This window comes from Chrysemys picta, chromosome 2, assembly GCF_011386835.1.
Source record: "Chrysemys picta bellii isolate R12L10 chromosome 2, ASM1138683v2, whole genome shotgun sequence".
Lineage (NCBI taxonomy): Eukaryota > Metazoa > Chordata > Testudines > Emydidae > Chrysemys > Chrysemys picta.
The window spans coordinates 78323493-78346026 of record NC_088792.1 but is presented as its reverse complement, the minus strand read 5'-3'; the positions used below and the strand labels follow the sequence as shown (position 1 = coordinate 78346026).

General features: G+C 40.9%; 1 protein-coding gene across 9 annotated transcripts in view; it reads right to left on the bottom strand.

Moving 5' to 3' along the window:
• The window catches only part of CNOT10 (CCR4-NOT transcription complex subunit 10), a 59535-nt gene that overhangs the window by 1848 nt on the left and 35153 nt on the right, over window positions 1-22534 (bottom strand). For 4 of the 9 annotated variants that reach the window (XM_065583551.1, XM_065583550.1, XM_065583547.1 and 1 more), the window contains 6 exons: window positions 21733-21813; window positions 9508-9621; window positions 7215-7345; window positions 6444-6479; window positions 6212-6339; window positions 3549-3624 (listed from right to left, as the gene is read on the bottom strand). In XM_065583551.1, coding sequence (XP_065439623.1) covers window positions 3549-3624; window positions 6212-6339; window positions 6444-6479; window positions 7215-7345; window positions 9508-9621; window positions 21733-21813 — 566 coding nt within the window. Of the gene's footprint in view, window positions 1-3548; window positions 3625-6211; window positions 6340-6443; window positions 6480-7214; window positions 7346-9507; window positions 9622-21732; window positions 21859-22534 lie in introns of all 9 variants that reach the window. The other 5 variants (XM_065583549.1, XM_065583548.1, XM_042840525.2 and 2 more) reach the window with 2 other exon arrangements.

Sequence of the window (22534 nt, the reverse complement as noted above, 5' to 3'; positions counted from 1 at the left end):
CGCATTGCACTTTTGGTGGACATGAGCAGTACCCGGAGAGTCCCTGTGCTCCACATAAAGGGCATATAAGGGCAGAGTGCACCAGTGCTCCTCTGTTTCTTCTGAGCTGCAAAATCTGAAGGGTAAGGACGCCAAAGTTGAGAGGATGGAGGGTGTGTGGAATGTGCATGTGAAGAACATCTCTTCAGTGAAGCTGATGATGATGCTTGAGCTCTAGCTGAATGAGCCCAAAGAACCAAGTGGCTCTACTATGGCTACTTCATAGCAGGTCTTGATGTAGTTGGAGATTCAGTTTGATGGTCTCTGTATTGATATGGCTGATCCCTTTATTCTTTTTGCAAAACAGACAAATAGCCTTGGAGAATATATGAATGGTTGTGTCCTATGCAGATAGAAGGCTAATACCCTCCTGCCATTTAAGGAATGTAGTGTTACTTCTGCTCTTGAGGCAAGAGGCTTGGAAAAGAATACTGGCAAGTGGAACTCAGTAACCACTTTTGGCAGGAACTTGGAATGTGTCCTTGAGATATCTTATCGGAATAGAAGATTGCGAAGGGAGGGTCAGCCATCAGTACTTGGATCTCACTTGGCCATCACATCAGCAAGATGGGTATCTTTGCAGAAGTGTAAAAAGGAACAGGTAGCAAATGGTTCAAATGATCTGCTCATGAAGGATTGAACTACTAAGTTGAGGTCCCATGGTGGAATGAGGTACTCGATCAGTGAGAATACGTCAATCAGCCCGTTTAAACATATCATCATAGTCACGTGAGAAAATACTGTGAGTTTTTCCAGTGGGGGTGGTGAGCTGAAAGTGAACCCTGACTGAACTCAATGACAAAATTATTGTTCTTCAGTTCTAGCAAATAATCTAAGATTTGAGGTATCAAAGAATTGTGAGAAACAAACAATCAGCCTTCTATAGCACCAGTGGGAAAACCTTGTCCATTTTGGCAGGTAGGTTTTTCTCGAAGACCCCTTCCTGGTGTTCATAAGGATATTCCTCACTGAAGAACAACAGGCATATTCTACCGACAACATGCACCCAGGTACCACACGATGAGATGGAAGGATTTCAGTCCTGGATGTAGGATCTCTGCCTTGTTCTGTGATATGAGGGTTGGGAGGTTGACAGGTATAGCAGGTCTGTGAACCAAAATTGGCATAGCCATGCCAGGGCTATCACAATCAACTTGTATGAATCTTCCTGTTGACCCTTGCAGAGCACTCTCAATATCAGAGGGTAGGCATATATTAAGGTCCCTGACCCTGGAATCAGGAATGCATTTGCTAGGGAGCCCAGGCTGATGCCTCCCCTAAAACAAAATATTCAACACTTCCTGTGACCCCATGTGGCAAACAAGTCTATCTGGAGGTGACCCGAGAACAGAGTTCTTGATCTCCCAGTAGTGATTCTGGAAGAAGTGCCCACTCAGTTTGCCTGCCAATGTATTTTAAATGCCTGGTAAGTATACTGCTGATAGGACAATCTAATGTTAGATGCATCAGGTCCACAACCTGACAGCATCTTGGCTCTGCATTGTTTTTTGATGTAGAACATGGTAATTGTATTGTCAGTCATTATTCATACCAACTGTCCTCTGATAAGTTTGAGAAAAGTCTTTAATGTTTTGCATAAGCTCTGAGGTTGATGTGCATCCTTGCTTCCCATACCATCCAGAGGCCTTGCACTTCGAGCAATTTCATATGACCCTCTCCCATCCCCTTAGTGAAGCATCTGTCACTATGGGATGTGATTGGGGGGGGACAGGGGGTGAAGAGAATGGAAATCAATCCCTTTGCAGATGCTTGCTAAGTTTTTCCAGTGTGTCAGGGAGGACAGAACTAGAGAGGACACACAAAGACGCATTACTAATGATGATTGTTGGGTCAGTATACCAGCTTCAACCATCTCTGCAAGCAGCAGAGGTGAGGTCTGGCATGTGGTGTCACAAAGGTGACATAGGATACATGTCCTAGTAGCCATGAGACAGATCCTTGCTATGGTGTTTGGGTTTTGTTCCAACTGACAGATGAGGGACGGTTGTTGAATCTGTCCTGAGGGATGTAAACCACAGACTTGGTGGAATTTAAGACTGCTCCTATGAATTCAATGTTCTGGACAGGAATTAGGCTGGATTGCTGCAGAGTGACTTTTGAGGCTAAGCTGCAGCAGAGGTATAGTGTAGAGGCGGATGGAGTCTGAGGCACGTTGAAGAGGAACTCGTATTCAATGTCTGTTGGGGAGAGGGGGTAGTGCCCCTTGGCATAGGAAGGGCTGATAATTCCCCACTTAGTGTCACCACGATCTGCAGTGTTATTGAAGGCTGTGGTTTAGATAGGGGACAATAAAGGCATTTTGCATGATCGTTGGTTATGGGCATGGACCCTTTGCATGTGGGGCAATACTTAAACCCGGGAGACTTAGATGAGACCATCCTGGGTCTTGACAAGAAGTCAAACTAAGCTAAAACCAAACTAAGCTAAAACTTATCTAACCATAATATACTGTAAAACTACTAAAACTATTAAAAACGGTCAACATTATTAATTGTGCAGTAGCAAGTTACTGGCAGTTGAACAGGCAGTGAGCTCAGTCTGAAGCCAGATGTGATTAAGAGGAATGAAGGAGTGCAGTGCGCTCTGCACTTACATGCCCTCACTGTGGAGCATGAGGACTCTCAGGGCACACATGTGAGGTCCAAGTACTGCTGACTAAATACTCTGGACTCAAGTGCATGATGCAAACGTGCATATGGACAAGCAAGTGAAGGAGAATACTAAACTGAGGACGTCTCAGGGGTAGGTGTAGTACATGGCACTATTTAACTCATTTGTGGAAGCTTAATAGGTTTCAAGTTGGTGTCCCTTAAAAAAAAAAACCAACCTTTTAGGTCTTCTTTATACAAAGGTGCAAGAAAGTGCATAAACTCTCTCATCATTCAATCTCCCATAACTCACTAACTGATAGGATTTTGCTCAAACTTTCCAAGACAAATTGCTTTTGTACAGAGACAATGCATGGAAAATTTCAGCCCAGAAGATGAATGCTTTGGAAAGATACGAGTGTGTAAGAACGGGTTTATGGTAGACATTGTTTTTAAGTCTGCAATACAGAAGGCACTGCCACAACCAGTGGTGTAATTTAGGCTAAGAGTCCTTGTGTAAAAATAAGTATTTATCAGTTACAAAGGAAACAAAAACTTAAAGAGATGGCAACCAATGGCATCATGTAGAAGTGTGTACACACATACACACACGAAACATGGACAAAAAAAGCTTTGGACTTGAAATGTGGGGAACAATTAATTGCACAACTTGCTGAGCTGTAACACATCTGAACTCAAAATCTAAATAGACAGTATATTTCTGATGCTACTAAAGGCTTTATTCTACTGCTTTGTCTTCAAAGGTTGGGAGATTCCTTTGTGAAGTCTGCAGTGGGGCCTAAAATAATAATTAAACACAAGCAGCATGAGAGGCACAGGGAGCACCAATCAACATAAAAGGGGTTAAAATTGTTTAGAAAAGATGCTAAAATTACTTACCATTCTGTAGTTCAAGATACACAGCCAGTAGAATGGCCTCCGGGGGAATTTCTTTGGGATGGATCAGTGAAGCAGCCTTATCCCAAAATAAGAGAGAAAAAGGTTAACACCACAACAGATAATTTAACAAGAAGGAAAATACCAGCTGACAGGATAGTTATAAGACAGGGCAATAAACAAACTAAGGTACTATTCTTGAAATATAAATACCTGCCATCAGGTCCATGTATGCAGAGAGGATGACAGATGATCTGCCTTGTAAGAATATTTCACACCTCTACTCAGAGGCACCATCTGCTTTTTACATACATACATGACAAATATAAATGAGTCATTCCTGAGCCAATCTGAAGGTTTTGTTTGTTTTTTCTTGGAGGGGTGATTTCCCAGATGAGCAATTCATTTAAAAGCTCCCTACGGTCACATGACCAGATCCTCCGTTATGAAGCTAATGAACCTATTCAGATGTGCATCAGCTAGGATCTCTCTCTCTAGTCCCAACCTGCAGCAGTTTGAGAGCACAGTGAAATGTCATTGTCTCAGCCAATCAGAGTGCAGAGTACAGTTACTTAGTTCCCTGTGCTCAGATTGGTTGCCATTGATTTGTACAGATGTTTATTTCTCAATCATATAGTATTTGATTCCCCATACTCTGATCAGCTGACAGAGGCAGCCTACAAGGATTTCATGATCACAATACAATTATTTCTCAAAACTGTGTGGTAAATATGCATCTCTCCAATCAGTCACTCTGATCTCTGTGCTCTGACTGGCTCCTATACTCAGAAAGCTCAAGCACAGTGTCATTCCTTTCAGTCAAAACAGAAAAATTCTCGAGATTAACATGCAAAGAAAAACAGCAAGGGCTGTCAAGCGTCTGAAAGGGAAAATGTTATCAAATATTTGACTAATTTCCCTCTTCTTCATCCTTCAACCTCAACTTCCTTCCCTCTACAGCTGAGCAAGCATCATTGTTGTATTTGTGTTAGTCTTGTTTACACTGGAAGAAAACAGCCCTTCTCCTAGTCAATTTTGAAATGTGTAAACAAATATATTGCAGCTATTCAAACAAAAGCCTTGCTAAGCTATGAGGAAAGGAAGTAAGAAGGAAGAAAAGATAGATAAAAGGGAACGATGATGGGGGAAGAAAGGCTATGATTTTTTAAAAACAATTTCCCTTCCTGAAGTTACTTTGAATTTCATTTTAAAAGTGTGAACAATTAAATATTTCCAATACAACAAAGATGCTTCCCACTAACTCACTAATTACCAATTGGTAGACTCAGGGGCCTCCAGGTTTATTTGCTATAAAGCCCTTAGCCTCAAAGTTTGTTCAGCCCAAAATACAGCTATTACTTCACTAAAAAGGGAGAACACTGCAATTGTTAACTTAACCTGTACAAGTGCATTTGGGTTAATACCCCACCACAACACATACACACATACCTGAAAAGTATGGGACCATATTTGTGAAAACTAAAAACATGGGACAAGATGATTCTGTATAAAAAGCTCTGGTCCAAGCGGTACAGTTAAAAGACTGAACAGCAACTTGGGTAACTTGATAGCAAAAGTGCTATTTCACCATTTGATTTGCCCCATTTCTCTCTGCAAGATATAAAATCCAATGGTGTCCCTGCCCATTGTTTTTCTAGTTGGTTTCACTCAGTGTTGAACACAGCCTGTTTAAATATGCACAGTGAAGTAAGTCGGTGTGTCCTCTCTTTCACACATGGTGGTAGTTACATGTAGCACTCAGTGACATGGATCTGCTCTATTGAAAGGAAGGAAATGAACAGCTTTGAATAGCTTCAACTTCAATTTCTTCAACTTCAGAGTAGTATCCTGTTTTGGACAGTGATTAAATTATGACAGCCTAAGTTATTCTGCAGAGAACCCTTTTTAGTTTTACAGAGAGGAGAGCTGCTACACTGAGGGAAGAAAGGAAGAGGGAGTAAAAGCTAGAAAAAAGTTAGGAAACTGAACTCCAAGGACAATTAACTCCCTCAGCCTCAGGAAACCCCTAACCTTTCAGCACAAGTATTTGCACATTTTTTGTAAGTACTCCACAAGTGAAATTCTTGCATTCAGGCAACAGAAATGGAATGTTTGTGTTTAGATTTTGATATGACGGATAACCGCTATAAAGCATCCTAACTTCCCACCAAGGCAGTTGAGCTGCTTTACAGTCTTAAAAGTAAACTAGTTTTAGCAGTCCAGTGTTTGGAATCCAAAACACCACAAAAGTTCTGCTTTTAAGGGCAATAACTATCACCAGTTTTGGGAACAATTAAGCATCAGATTAATTTTAAACCCACCCACCAACAGTTTAAGGCAAATGTGAAGAAAAACGCTAAAATTACAGGCTTAATTGACTGCTTTAGAGAGTTTGATGCTTTTGGCTTCCCTTTAGCCACTCCAATGTTTTTTAAAATAATGAAGCTAAAAGGGATGTTAGCATGATGGTTGACATAATTGAGAACAACTTCATTAAAACTAATCCACAACAGCTCTTATTTCCAGAACAGCTCATTTAAAATAGTTCTAGACCATCGTCTCAATATGCAATAAAGTGTGAACATAAATATTTCCAGTATAACGACAAAGATGGCTCCTATATAAGGGAACAGTACATAAAGTTGTCTTGAGGTTTGTTTTTTCACCTGGTGGAGACACTTGCGAGCTTTATCATATTCACTTCGCAAGCAGTAAGCACTGCCAAGGTTAAACAACATCATTGTTCGTGCAGAAGTGACTGAACTGGGATAACACTGGGGTGTCTGCTTGCCAGCTGAAAGAAAAAATAATCAAAATTATTTCACACTTTTGATTTCATTCCGCACCGTGGCAAGACAAATGCCTGCATTACTTCTGGATTCTGGAGCTATTACTTACAAGATTCCATCACCTCATTTTCTCCTTTGTCTGACCCTGTAGAGACAAGAAAAGCCAGAATGTTCTGTGAGCCTTCTTAAGGCTTTTAAAAGAAAACCCTATCGTTTTATGACAGCAGATTCAAGCTGGACTTTCCCTTCATGGACTGACTATGGTAAACCAGAAAATCTATCAGCTTGTTAGAAATCGTGGATCATTTAGACAGTTTTCGATTTTCATTTAAGGGGTTTGCTTATCTAAAAACATCTTTTAAATCTACAGTATAATGATGTGCAATAAAGTTTAAACTGCAAATGTGCCATTCAAATCAGAACTGCTACTGAAGGCTGAACTGTATTGATGGGATCTAAAAGTAGCTGTTTTTATTACATTCCCCACCCCACCCACCAAAAGTGTTGGAAGATTTAAGATACAGATTTAACCATCTCCCCCTCTCATATCCCCACAGTGTATGTAAAGGTCATTTAAATTCTGAAAATGCGCATAGAGGGGGGGAAAAGGGTGAAGTGTTAGTAGGTCAGAGGTCCAAGCATTAACTGTAATTACATATTTAATAAACTTCCAACAAATGAGGTTTAGACAAACTGATGAGCAATACATTAGTTATTTTGAACTAAAATTACAAATACACATAAGGTAAACCAAAAACTAAGGACTAAAGAACAGCCCATCCACCTCACAAAAAATGCTGCAAATTTATAGATGTTGCAAGTTACAGAAGGAAGACAGCTGAAAGCACGACCGGTTCTAATCAAGTGTAGACTCATTAACCTTGATCCTGCTCGTTTGAAGAGATCCCCAGGGAAACATCAGTGACGTTCTCAGGGTTCAAGTGAGTAATGGCATCAGAGATTCTGTCTAGAGAGATGAGAGCCTCTGCTGCATACAAATGGCCAAGAAACCTACAACAAACAAACATTCAGATACAAATTCCACTTGGACAAGTCTCATTACCACATTACTGTTTCAGAAGAGAAACTGGATGTATTTGTTTACCTGAGTGACAGTTTGCTGCATTGAAAATATTATGGAGATACTTTTATAAGTGAGTCATTTGACTTTGCCATTTTAGACTCCAATACTACAAACACTTGTGCATGTGAGTAGTCCCAGTGAAATCAGTGTGCACAAGAGTTTGCAGGATCAGGGCTATTCTCCAAAGTATCCAGTTGCCATTTAATAATAAATAAGAATAATCATTAATAATAAATAGCACTTATGTAACACTTTATACATTCAGATTGCTATTCAAAAAACATTAATTCTCACACCAACCTCCCAAGGATGTTATTAGTTTCTCCATCTGCCAAATGGGAATAGAGACAAAGGCTAAGTGATTTCACACCCAGAAGAAAAACCACCAACCTGCTACTAGAGTCTGTTACTAAAAACAAACAAAATTGCAAGCATAAATTTATACCCCAAAGAGGGAATATAGGCTGTCAATTCTTGCTCTGTTCTACACGCCTGTACAGCACCTAGCATAATGGGATGCCCATTCCAAACTGGAGCTCCTGGGAGCTACTGCAATACAATTAACAACACAGAGATGTTTATGATGTTTTCCATTTTTAGCTTAGCACAAGTAGTCTGCATTTTTTAAAATTAAATTTAAATGTTCTAATTAAGATTGCATATTAGAAATTAACACAATATGCAAATTAACAAGCAAATATTAACTTGTTTTAAAGTTGAATAAAAATTTTATATACATATGTATAAGACAATATAGAATCCATTTCAAATTACAGCAAAGTTGCTTTGTTTTAAGTTAATGATTAGCACACACAAGGAATTTGACAGTTTGTATTAAAAGGCAGAGCAATTATAATATAAACTATCAATGAACTGAAGCATTTTAATATGAAGCACATAATCTAAAAAGACTGCCAGCTCCGTCCATGTAATTTACCCCATTCAGGAACATGAAGAAAACAAGCATAATTACCACAGAGAACAGCTAATTATGCAAGGCAAGGAATGTAAACGGCTGTCTTTTGCTCCCAAACATTACTCTGATCTGTTATTTCTCCATTTCGGGCACAAATAGTAGCATACCCATTACAAAGCAGTTGTAGCGGAATTCCAAATTTAATAATATTTGGGTCATAAAAGGATTTTACAAAAGCTACGATGAAGTAACATTAGGCATGTAACAAAAACAAAATTAAGATCAGTTAATTTCTTGACATGGGTGGGTTTAGCGTGTATATTGCCAGCAAAGTACTATAAGCATGACTGGATTAACTCATTCCGTCATATGTACATATGGCAACAGATTTGTGAAACCCACCATGAAATACCACTGATAGCCAGGGAGTGAAGGATAGGGTTCAAGATCATTTGTTTGTTTGTTTTTTAAACAAAAAGCCATCAGAATTGTATGACAATAACATGACCAAGTCCAACAGGAATATTACACAAATGTAATCTATTCTGTAAATGTAGTTGGATTTCTTTCAAAGTATCTTGCCTATCTTTTGGAAGTTAAAAGCCCCTCTGAAGCTAATTTGCACACTGAATACCCAGAAAGTAGCAGTCTTTGTGGAGAGCAGTTATTGCTCATTCACGGCAGTCTAACATTAAATACATATACAAATAAGTAACTAGCACTTCCATAGCACTTTTTACCTCTAGGGCTCAATAAACTGTACAGAAATAGTAAGCATTGTTATCCTCATTTTGCAGATGGAGACACTGAAGCACAGAAGCTATGTCTCACAAAGTCACTCAATGGCAGAGCCAGGAATAGAACCCAGGCCTAAAACATCCAGTTTGGTGCTCTAGTCACTGGACCAAACTGCCTCTTCAGGATTAACAAGAAGCACCAAAAGTAGTTACAGAATCTGACCATTCCAATAATACAGATTTCATATACAAAAAGTTAGGCCCCATTCCTGCTTGTCAGTGAGTATTTTCCACAGACTTCAAGGGAAACAGGGTCAGATATAATATTTGCGTCCTTAGACTTAAAGGCAGAACTGGCAACAAGTTAAAAATGTTGGCACTTCAACTCAGATTCTTCCAGATACCAGGGGCAAAAAAATGGTCAATCCAGACTTACTTAAGAGATCCTGACAGCTTTGGCTGCTGAAGAAGTTTATCTGCATGATTCAAAGCCATAAGGTTATCACCCAAAGCCAGAGCAACATAAGCACTGCAGGCAAGTATTGAGCACCTGGAGGAGGAAAAGAAAAGGAAAATGTTGTAGTTTCAAATCCAAATGTAATTGTCCAATTCTTGTGTTAATAAATACATATAGAAAATTCTCATAAAGACATGCTGGGTCCTTTTAAGAGGATTTTGGCACAAAGAACAGCTAAGCTGTTGGGATAGCTGATTATTTGATATACATATAAGAAGGCCCTAATCCTTTTTTCAGATCACACCGTTTCAGACCTGACTTCTATATGGCATACATTACAACAAACGTAATCTGTAACATCGTGCAAGGGGTTGGTTTTCATAGTTTTAAGCAGTCCAAGAGGGCCTGTTGGCTGTCGACAGCTTCAAATCTGTGAAGAGGCTGAATGGCTGGAATAACCATGTATAAATTCAGGATTCTTATATAGCAACAGTACATGAACATTTAGTGGTCTATGAAAAGTCCTATTTTAATCTCCAGAAAATGTGAACTTTTAGAAGTTAAGTTATACTGTTTTCTCCAAAGCAACTGTACTATAGTCCAGCAATCTGCAACAGGAAACATGTTAAAATGCTCTGCACATTTAGGCTCAAATATTTTCTCTAGGAGTACTCACTGGATGGAATAAAATTTGTCCAGTAAAATAAAGTTCCAAATTCTCACTTTATCAACACTTTATAATATTCAGAAAATCCACACAAATTATACTTTGATTTTATTACTTGTGTTCTGGATTCTTTTAGCCTTGAACTTCAGTTGATATGTTCCCATTTTATGAAGCAATAAAGTGATACTGCAAATTTGCAGATTTCTGCATCATGTAACTTGATATGTAATCTCCTTGCATCACAGATTTATTGTAATAAGCCTTTTATTAGAAAATTGTTAACAACCACTCGGGTCGATCATATTGATACTTTCCAGTATTTGTACTGTATGAATGTGACCATAAAACCTTAAAGTATTGAAGTAACAGTCTGAAGTTTTCTACGCTGATTCCACTATTTTAAAGCTGAAAACACTGATTTCAACACATAATTGTAGTGCTGTATCAGAAGATTCTATGAGATAAAAGTGCCAGAGATATTTAACTACACAGTCTTTTAGATGTTACTTGTGCAGTTTCATGCATTTCTAAAGCACAAGATTTCCTGAAATTCTTGTAACAAAAATCTGAACCACACATTCCACATCTTCAAACAATAGTCCCACATCAGGATGTCAGCATTAGGTCAAGCTTTTATAGCTTGTCATTTTTTTCCCTTCTCCACCCCTTAAACACAGCACTTTGGAATATTTTCCACTTCATAAGACACAGTTCAATGTAGGCTTGCTTTGTCTTCAGGGCATGAGCCTTCACCTTCCTTGCCTTGGAACTCCTTGCTGCAAGAACAGATTCTATGCTTCTGCAGGGAGGAAGAATGAATCCTCAGACAGGTCTCATGTTGGGAGTTGACAGAAGAGTGCATTAGATTCTCCTGCCAGGAGGTGGGCTATTACAGCATCAACTTTCTGGCAACTGTCAAACCTACTTTTGGTCCAGCAGTAAGTTATGTCTTTATTCCTGTTTCCCAAGAGGCCTGCTCTTTAATTATACACAAGCACTATAAGAAATTTCTCCACAGTTTTCCCCACACTCTATTCCTCTTTTCATGTGACATATGAGCATGATAATCTGAAGCCGCACAAAAGCTTTCAAGAAAGGGAGGAAGGCTTCCACCTTAGTTCCCTAAAATATTCTTGAAAGGTTGCCAATAAATAAAAGAAATAGGACTTTCTCTCGTACTGAATTCTAACTAGCATGTTTTCTTCTATCTCAAGGGAGCACTACTTTTAACAAGGAGAATGGTAAAAGTATTTAGCTGAGAAGACTAATTTGTATAAAAAGGCCAAGCCTGTACCGACACAGAGCTGTTACATCTGTCCCAAGCTAAAATTTGCTCTCTCCCCTCCACATCTTTCTATATGTTCAATTTTTTTTTTTAAAATATTAAAAGAGACACTTATTCGCTATCACAAGTTACCCTCCAGTGAAAATGCTATTGGTCTGGAAACCCTCATATTAATTAGTATTTTAGGAAAGACACCGCACAGCAACAGGCAACTACAGAAGAGCAAGATGTTTACATTAAATTTTCTTGCTTGCAGTATTGTTCCTCTCACATTCTGATTCATTATCAAACCTGTTAAACCAAACAGTCAAGAGATCTGACAGTTAATCAGAGTGGAAGAATTGCATCACAAGGGAAAAGACAAACTAGTTTCTCCCCCCCCTCCCCTCATGAGGCTTCTGAGAAAACTCCACAGGCTGCCTTTAAGCACTGGAGAGTCCCAGCATTAGTCTGCTTCTCTGAAGTTTCGTTTGGAAAAAGATTTTTTTTTAAACTGCCAGATTATGTCAAACAACCTGTTGTGCAGGACTTAACAATAGGATATGTCAGCCCGCATAGACTCAGTTTATTGAACCTAAACCAGATACTGAAATTAGCGTAATCCATGTAAAAAGGCTAACCAGGATAAATCCAGTCATTCAAAACTGATTGAAGGGGAGAGCTACAATGACATACAGTGCAACTCTTTAAAAATATATCAAACAATGGAATTTCTGGAATAATATGGAGAAAATCTGCAAGCTGAAATAAATATAGAATACCAAATTAAACACAACATTGCCTATCTTTACTCTAGTCACATTTCAATATGGCCAAATACAAGGTCACATCTAGGAACACAGTATGCAGGCCCTGCTTGCAGGATGGGGGACTCTATTCTGGAAAGCAGTGATTTTAAGGTTTTCCACATTTAAATGCTACAGTGGTACAGCTGCGCTACTGTGTCTCTTCAGTGAAGACACTACCTACGCTGATAGGTGTGGTACTCTCGTTACTATAGGTAATTTACCTCCTCAACAGACGGTAGCTAGGTTGATGGAACAAGTCTCTGTTAGGCTTTGTCTACACAGGAACTTCAGTCGATTTAACACCACCACTCGGTGATGTATATTTTTCACACTCTTGACCAATGCAGTTAAATCAACTGAATTTTCTAGTGTAGACTAAGCCTAACAGAGACTTGAGGGTCACAGTGGATAAATCAGTCGAACTCGAGCTCCTACTGCAATGAAGTGGCCAGAAGGGCTAATGCAACGCTTGGTCGTATGAACAGGGGAGTACTGAGCAGAAGTAAAGAGATTATAATAACTCTGTATTTAGCCCTGGTGCAACTGCTACAACAATATTGTGTCCAATTCTGGTGGTCACACTTCAAGAAGGACATAGATAAACTGGAGAGGGACAGAGAAGAGCCACGAGAAAGATTTAAGGATTGGAGAATAAGCCTTAGACTTAAAGAGCTCATAAAAACATAAAAATGGCCATAGTGGGTCAGCCCAATGGTCCATCTAGACCAAAATCCTGTCTTCCAACAGTGGCCAGTGCCAGATACTTCAGCTCAATCTATTTAGCTTAACAAAAGAGAAAGTTAAAGGGTGACTTGATCACAGTCTACATAGGGAACAGAAATTTGATAAGAGGGCTCTTCAATCTAGCAGACAAAATATAACAAGATTCAATGGCTGGAAGCTGAAAATAGACAAATTCAGGCTAGAAATTAGATGCAAATTTTTAAACAATGATGGTAATTAACCATTGACACAATTTACCTAGGCTTGTGGTAGATTATCCACCACTGGAGATTTTTAAATTAAGGTCTGATGTTTTTCTATGAGTTGTGTTATGCAGGAGATCAGATTATACGATAAAAATGGTCCCTTCTGGCCTTAAACTCTATTAATCTATGAACTCTATGAAACAGGACCTGAAACTTTCTACAGTACCACAGTAGACAGAGACAGTAGATATAGTATTGTAACACTACAAGTCAGAATTAGAGAGATGAAAGACAACACAGGATTATTCTCTACAGTATATCTTATAGTGCTTTGCCCAGTAGCCGAGTTCCTACTTGTCATAGTTTCTTCCCTTTATTCATGCTCCTGTAGCTACATTGTTTTCCCTCCCAATCTGTAGCACTTTTAGCATCACACATGTCCACAGCCAACCATCAGAGGAGCAATAAAACTTCTGAAGGGGTTTCCTAAAGCAGAAAATTCACTATTATTTGAGACCATGATTTAATGATCTATCAATATAAAAGATTAGTAAAATAAGAGATTTTTAGCTGCACTAGGCCTAAAAAGAGGAAGAGTGGTAAATGAAGTACGTCTGTCCATCAAAAGAGGCACCAACAAGTCTCTTGATCCCTATAATGGTTTTTACAGAACTTTCACATGTAAGCTGCGGCCCAGACAGGATACATCAGGTTCAGTGGAGCCTAACAGAATTGGGTTGTTGTAACATATTAAAACAGTGTATGGAATTCTACTGGGCAGCAGAAAGGTAAAAGGATTGACTTCCTATTCAAAGTATGCTAAGTATGCAGAAACTAGGAGGCTGAAGTAACTATTACAACAGAAGAACTAATAGAAAATCCAGAATTTGAAACTGAAAGTTTCTTCTTCCCTACGTGTGTGTGCGTAAGTAAAAAACAAACCAAAAAAAAAAAAAAAAAAAAAACTCTGCTTAGTTACTTTGTGCAATTGCCAAATAACTGGAATGTAAAAGATTAAGACACCTACCAAGTTCAGTATGTATGGTAAATTACATATTAATTCTAACTAGCCCCACAAACTCCTCTAAAATGACAAGATTTTTTTGTTTGTTTTAAAACTATGATGATATAAGCAGTTATGTACAAAACACATTCAAAGCTATTTAAAAGCACATTCAAGTATTAGGAAAGATGAAGTTTTCTAGTCCAACTAGCTAACATCATGGTAAATCTAAAGAATATTCAACTTTTTTCCCCTTAGAGAATCTTTGCTGGCTCTTGGAATTTTCTATTAATTTTAACTGACCAACAAGATAAGAGTTTGAATCTTTTTAGTTTTTCTTTTAACAGCTCCTCTTCCAGCAAAACTGAAGGCAGTTAGTTAACATTTGATTCTGTACAGAACTGAGTTTTACACAACCACATGCAAAAGCCCAGAAATAGTTTATGTAGACTCAGGCCCTAAAGATACCAAGTCCCATGGTTTTAACTATCAGTCAAAGCAAATATGACAAGAACTAAATCAATGTTTTTCTTCTCTTTTACTTTTTTGATATGATGTTCCTTACCAGCAGCAGTAAAAATTCTTGTACTGACAAGTTTTTCCTGACATGCTGTCAGGTTACATCAATAGATAACAATGGCTGATTGTGAAAGAAAGGATTACATACATTTATTTTCTTACAACATGACAGCATGTAATAATTTTGACATATAGTAGTCATATTTTACACAATAGAAAAAAAGAGCCATACGATTTGTTTATATTTTAACCCAATATCTTCCATCTCAAGTATTATACTCCTCTACTGTTTAAAAACAATCAGCAATGACTCCTCACTCACTCCAACAAAAATGTTCTTTAATTGACTAAAGCTAGATTTTCAGCACATAACTGGAGCAAAGCAAATGTTAAGCTTGATATTATGACAACAGGTTAGCCGGGGGTTAGCCTAGAAGACAGTATATACCTCATAACGCAAGAAAGAAATTACTGTATGCTTTGACAGAAAATAAAAATACAGTTAAAGCAGATACCTTTTGTTTTTATATAAACTTCCTGTTCATACACATGTCCTGGACAAAGAAAAGAAACCCAAGTACTGCATTCATTACCCCATTTAAAAAAAAAAAAAATCCCTAAAACTTGACTAACATGGCAAGGTTTGTAGTCATAAGAGCTGTAATAGGCTGGCAGCATCTGCTGGAAACTACTTACAATGTTAGCAGGTGTTGATCCTGCTGGGAAAAAATTACATGGGTTCCAAGTGACTTGTTACCCCATCTGGATATCTGGGAGACGGGATGGGTCTGTAGAAAGAGCACCTAGACTGTGGGCCAAGTAGTCTTAAGGAAGAGAAGGTTACTCACCCGGTGCAGTAACCGAGGTTCTTCGAGATGGTTCTCTCTTTGGGTACTCCACTTTAGGTGAATCTGGGCCCCTGCGTTAGTAATCAGAGATTTTCAGTTGCAGTGCCTGGTTGGGTCGCACATGTGCAGTCCCCATCTTGTGTTGCCTCTGGGGATTACATAGCACTATGTGACCAACCTTCCCTCAGTCTTTAGCGCAGTCTTTAGCATGAAAAAAACTCAAAAGTAGTGGGGAGGAGAGAGGGTAGTGGAGCATGCATAGGGACAACCATCTCAAAGAACCTCAGTTACTGCACAGGGGGAGTAACCTTCTCCTCTTCTTTGAGGAGTGTCCCTGTGGGTGCTCCACTTTAGGTGACTGTAGAGAAATGCCCTTTGGTGGAAGGGAGGGTCTTTGGAGTTGCAGTATTGGCAGATGATAAAACCTTAAGTCCGAATAGAGTCTCTGATGAGGAGTGCTGCTCTATGGCATAGTGCTGGGTGAACGTATGAGCTGATGCCCAGGTTGCTACTTTGCAGATGTCCATAATGGGCTCATTTTTGAGAAAGGCTATCAAGGTACAGAGTGATCTGGTAGAACGTGTGCAGGTCCCCAGTGGGGGTTGTAGCTGTTGGTGATGATAAAAGTCCATGCAGTTGGAGAGCCTTTTAAATAGTCTCTGTTTAGATAAATGGTTCGGTGATGCAAAGAAATAACTTTGGTGATTTTCTGAAAGTCATTGTCCTCAATATAAAATGTTAGCACTCTTTGGACATCTAGAGCGTGCAGCGTTGCGTCTCGTTTATTCCTGTGAGGTTTTAAGAAGAATGATGGGAGATGAATAGCAGGTTTATGTCTACTGTGGATTCCAATGGGGACCAGAGGCCTTGGATTGTGTGGTTGTGGAGGTGTGCCCCCCAACCTAGCAGAGATGCATCAGTTGTGAGTATCATCGACGGAAGGTTCTGTGCAAAGGGAATTCCTGCACAAACATTGTTTGGTTGCGTCCACCAACGTAAAGAGTTTTTACTTTGGCTAGCATTGTAAGACATTTGTTAATGCTATGTCTGTGTGGAATATATAATGTGATGCCTGCAAGGCTGGCTCAGGACATGTGCAGTCTGGCATATTTGACAACAAATGTCGTTGCTGACATGTGGCCTAACAATTGGAGGCAGGTCCTGGCTGATGTCTGGGGACTGGCTTGCGTTGTGGTGATTAGATTTACTCAAGTGCTAAACCTGTGTAAGGCCAGTGAGGCTGTAGCTTCCAGAGAGTTGAGGTAGGCCCCAATGAACTCGTTTCTGCACAGGTGTGAGTGTTGATTTTTGTTTATTTATTTGTAGGCCTAGATGTGTGAAGAGAGCTACTGTCTTGAGTAGATTCTAGTAGCTGCGTAGATAGGCGAGGAGTATATTTCCCCTTCACGCTCATCGTCTTCATCGTTAGATAAAGGAGGAGTTGATCTGGGCGGTGTGGTAAGTTGGCTCAGTACCGAGTGTGCTGGAGTGAAGTTGGTACTGAGGAGTGGAGATTCCAGTGCCGAGGAGACAAGAAGATCTTTGTGGCAGAGAAATTGTTGTGATATTGAGAGCATCGGTACCGAGGAGGGTGTTGTTGGCGGGACCGATGCCTTTGCCGCAGTTGATGGTGCCGGGGGTCATACGTTATGCGCTATAGAGGCAGAAGGTAGTGCCATAGCCTGTAGCGCTGGCCAGTGCTGCATGTTTGAGCTGCTCCAGCAGTACCGAGGGAGGGATTGTAGGTCCTCCTTTAATGCCTTTTTCTGAGCCAGACCATTTAGGGTCTTTTGCTCGCACAGTACCCACGGTACGGGATGCTCCCGCTAATTCAGAGGTGGACGGTCTTGGTGCGGTTGGTACCAATGGGTAAGGCTATGATTTTGTCATGGATATTTTTAGTAAGAGTCAGGGACAGGTCACAGGCAACAAACAAAAAAATCACAGAAGCCGTGACCTGTCCCTGACTTTTAATAAAAACATCCCTCACAGAATGGGGAGGGAGGAGAGTCCAGAACCCTGCCTTCCCTCCTCCCCCCGCAGTGACTGGGAGCTGCAGGGACCAGATTGCCCAGTGGTTGAGGGGGTACCCTCACCGCCCTGTGTGGCTGGAACTGGGGGAGGGGTCCCCCACTGCCCACAGTGGCAGGGGAGCAGCGGGAGGCCCCTGCCAGCGGCGGAGTCTGGGGCTCTGCGGCGGACCCCCCACCTGCAGCTGCTGAGCAGCTCCAAGGTCCCTCTGCCACTGCGAGCCAGTCAGTTGTTGGGCACCTGCAGGACGATCCCCCACTGCCCATAGAGGCTGGGCTGCTGCGGGGTCCCCAGTGTCAGGGAGGTCGCTGGAAATCACGGATTCCGTGGCTTCCACAACCTCCATGACATAATCTTAGCCTTACCAATAGCATCTGCCAAGTCAGGGAATTCCACTTTTTGGCTGATTCCCAAGAAGGGGAGGTCAGAGCCTGCTTCTTTGTCATCTTCTTGGCAGGGTGCTCCTTCCCCTGAGAGGGTGAAGGGGACCCTATGTCAGATGCCACCTTGGGAGACCACTGCCCAGGAGGGGCCCGTAATCCCAGATCAGATCAGGGAACCAAGACTTCACCATCATGAGAAGTTTTAGCTGTACATCTCTCACCTTCCTGGCACATGCTTTCAAATTGTGGCAGTGGGGGCACTTTTGAGGTATGTGTCTCTCACCGAGGCAGAAGACACAGTGAGTGTCCGACACACACCAGGATTGAGGAGCGGCAAGTGAGGTAATGTTTAAAACCCAGGGAGCCGGGCATGCCCCTCAGAGTAGGGTTTCTCCTGTGAAGAAGGTAACTATACTACACTAAGGGGTATCATAATAACTGAAACTTAAATTCCTAAGTTTTTTTGTTTGTTTTGTTTTTTAAGAAAAAATAAAGGAAGAGTAATTAAACTACTGATTAAGTAACTAGTACTCTAAAGTTAAAACTAGAGAAAGATAAAGTACAGCGGCACTGCTAAGTGCTCCATCTCAAACCGAGGGCGATAGAGAAGGCACGGGGGAGGAGGGGGGAGAAGGAGGTGTGGTCGCACAGCACTATGTAACCGCCAGAGGTGGCGTGAGACAGGGACAGGGCATGTGCGACCCACCCAGGCACAGCTACTAGAAGCCTCTGATTACAAGCACAGGGGCACAGATTCACCTAAAGTGGAGAACGCACAGGGACACTCCTTGAAGAGCCACCTTGGGAACAGAAAAGGCTAGAGCGGAGATTTGTTTTTGTTAATTTCCTAGTTAAGAACACCAAACTCCAGTAAGGGGTTGAATTTGACTCTACATGATGTGCAGACTTTGTTTTAGAACAGACTAGAAATAACACCTGTTCCTTTTGCCATCCTTGTCCCCAAAAGCACCAGTTATACAAGAAACTGTTTTAATAATCCTGGGGGAATTGTGCACCAAAAAATTAAAAATTCTGTGCACAATATTTTAAAATTCTGAATATTTTATTTGTCAAAATATCATACTATAATCACTCTAGTTTCAATTATTTTGGTAATTTATCTCAAAATACCTGTCAACGAGTATGTCAACAATATAGACAGCAGCAAAAAAGATTCCCCAGGAATAGAGAGTTAAAGAAGCCCTTACAACCCAGTTCCAGTTGGGGGATACTGGAGGTTGCCCCCAGAGCCCAGACACCTGCCCCCTCCCCCACAGAGAGCAGATACCCACACCCCTCTTCCCCCAGAGCCCAACTGTGTGTACCGCCAGAGGCCAGACACCTGCACCTCCTCCCCACAGAGCCCAGCTGCAGGGCACTGCCCAGCCCAGCTGTGGGGCAACCACACCACCCAGCCCAGATGTGGGGCACCCCCTCCCCCGAGAGCCCAGTCACAGGGAACCCCAACCCAGACACCTGCCCCCTTCTCCCCAGAGCCAAGACACCCACATCCCCTCTTCCCCCAGAGCCCAGCCATGGGCACCCCCAAAGCCCACACACCTGCACCCCTTCTTCCCAGAGCCCAGACACCTGCACCCCTTCTCCCCCCAGAGCCCATCTGCAGGGTACCCCCCCGGTCTAGACACCTGCACCCTCAAGAGCCTTTACTCCCCCTAGTTTCTTTATTGTCCCACCAGGGAACGTGATGTGGTACGGCCCTGTTCTTCCTCACCCTTCGCCAGAACTGGGTCTCACAGGCCCTCTCCCATCACTAGGAGAATAACGATTAAGCTGGGCAGCCAGAGCGTGCAGTCTCTATTCCTGCTGGGCTGGGCACTCCGCTCACTGGGCTCTGAGGAGTCCAGCAGCCCCTAGTGGCAGCCAGCAGCCCCAATTCTGCAGGGGAAATATGGAATTCTGTGCAAATTCTGTATTGCACAGTGGCACAGAATTCCCCCAGGAGTAATTTAAAGTTTCTAAACTTATTTACTGGAAGCTTTACACAGCGATAAGAAAAATCAGAAAGAAAGAGATACACAAGATTTGATTTTAATCAATCAGACTTGAGTTAGGAAAGGCCATGAAGAAGTTGAGTCTCTTCTGTTTATTCCTCCACCACTTAATTTTGTTTCTTAAAAGGAGAAGGGGGAACAGAAGCCTGGCCATCACACCTTCACATTTCCCCTGCTCTACCCTGAATGTTTAATGCTTGAAGCTTCTACTGCAAGTGCACTAATCTGACCCATTGTATCTGTGCAATGCTGCTGCTGATCTCCTGGTCTTTAATAGCCTCCATAGTTCGATGGACTATACCCCTAGCTGTAATTTTACAACATGCAAGGCTCAGTTTGAGTCAGTGACCAATCTTGGTTTATAAATCAATTGCCTGACCATGACAAAACTTCATATTTTGTTTAATTTGTCCAATTTACTTCCACGCCAGAGTGGTGATTTCTAGTTTTGGAAGGCTCAAACATCAAACCGTTTCTTTGCACATCTTTACTGGACTGATAAAGTATAAACCACTGTTTGCTTGTGCATGGACCAGAGGTCAGGGCTTCTGTATTAAAAGGGAGCACAAGAAATACAAGCAAAACTATTAAGTGTAAAATCTGATGTTGCTAAGCTCATATTCTGGGCTTCCAGTTTCTATTAAAAAAAAAAAAAAAAAAGAAAAGAAATCCCACACACAAACCCAAAACACACCACCACCACCACCTGATGATTTTCACATTCCACTTTACCAAATGGTATCACTTAGAGGACAAGCAGCAGTATATAGACAGGAAGCAAAATTACTACAGGACTACATACACTTGAAGAATTCAGTTCAACAAAGCATTAGATTTTAAGGTCACATGCATTTTAGTTTTTAATGCAGCCAGATTTCACTGGTAGGTACTTCTCCAATCCAGTTCTGAGGTAATGGGCAGGGATGACCAAGGAATGGGAGATGTAATGGTCCCAGTGTGCTAGAGGTGGCTTTTTTGCTGGAACCTTCCAGCCTGATGTTTTAATACACTAGAACATGGAATTAGTTGACCTGGGGTTTCCAGGTTATAGTCCTGATATACGAAAAACTACTATATGCAATAAGATTACTTTAATAGCTTTTAGTTGTCTTAACATCCTTCAGTGGAATATGCTAGTTTCTTAAAACAGATATGGTGGCTATCACGTGTGGTTCAAAACCTCAGTTCACTACCTTGTCACCTTTGTTATGACGTGGAAGTGGGATATGCACTAACATTACTTTGATTTTCGATCTGTCTGAAAAAAATGGGAAATTACAGGCTGGCATTAAAGCTAGCCTTACCAGTGCTCTAGAAGGAAAAGGCAACGTAATGAAATCTCAATCATTTCCATTAATGGCAGCAGGAATCACAGATTCTTAAGTTTGTAAGGTGAGCATGCTTTTTTTCTTTTATTTTTTTTTTTAAATGTAGTAAAAGGAACATTAGACTTGTGTACAAACCTCAAAGCTACAGGTTTTTTTTACCTGTACCCTGCTCTTTATTGAGTTTTACTCTCAATTAAAAATGTAGCCTTAAGGAAGGAAAGTAAAACCTTCCTCTTAGATTAATATTTATCTAATTTCCCCCTGCTGATAGTTCATTCCATGCCTAGTAGCTGTGATGTAGTTTTTGAGTGCAATGTGACTTTTTTCTTTTTTTAAAACCCTTTTCAACTACAGTCTGACATTCTGCTTGTTTTTGTTGGTTTCAAGTTCCCAAGCAATAGAAGTACTTACCTTAAATTTTCTAATTCCTGTTTTCTCAGAGGTGAAGAAGGTGGAGCGGGAATGAATTTATCTCCTTCATGACTTTTACTGCTGAAATGAAGACAGCCTGTTAATTGCGAGCAGTGACCTTCAAGCCTTTAACAAAAAAAGAATGTAAATGCAATAACAATCACAGACACTAATCTCCCTCTTCCCCCCCTTCCCCCCCCTTTTTTTTTTTTTAAACGACAGCAAGAATCCTATATGTTGAAATGGAAGAGGTTGGGCAAACAAAAGTGGGGGCTGGCAATACTTCAAGCATTGCCAGCCCTCAGTATCATTAACACTACCTCATACATGTACACTATCGTTAACAATTCCAATTTTGGGGGGAGGAGGCAGGGGAGGCAGTGACAACCTTTTACCAGCAAAAGAAAAAACACCAACACTAATCTTACACAGTTTTAAGCTATTTTTAGAATTCTATAGTAGAAACAACTAAAACTGGTAGATGCAGATTGCATTGGGTTTGTATTAGAGATAGCTTCCTTCCTTTTAAACTTAGGGGAAGGACAGGAAGAGGCTGAGTACAATTTGAATTTTTTAGCAATGTATGGTCAAATTAGAGGAATTCTTTATAAAAGACGGTTACTCACCGTTGTAACTGTTGTTCTTCGAGATGTGTTGCTCATATCCATTCCAATTAGGTGTGCGCGCGCCGCGTGCACGATCGTCGGAGAATTTTCTACCCGAGCAACACCGGCGGGTCGGCTGTAGAGCCCCCTAGAGTGGCGCCTTCATGGCGCTGGATATATACCCCAGCCGACCCGGC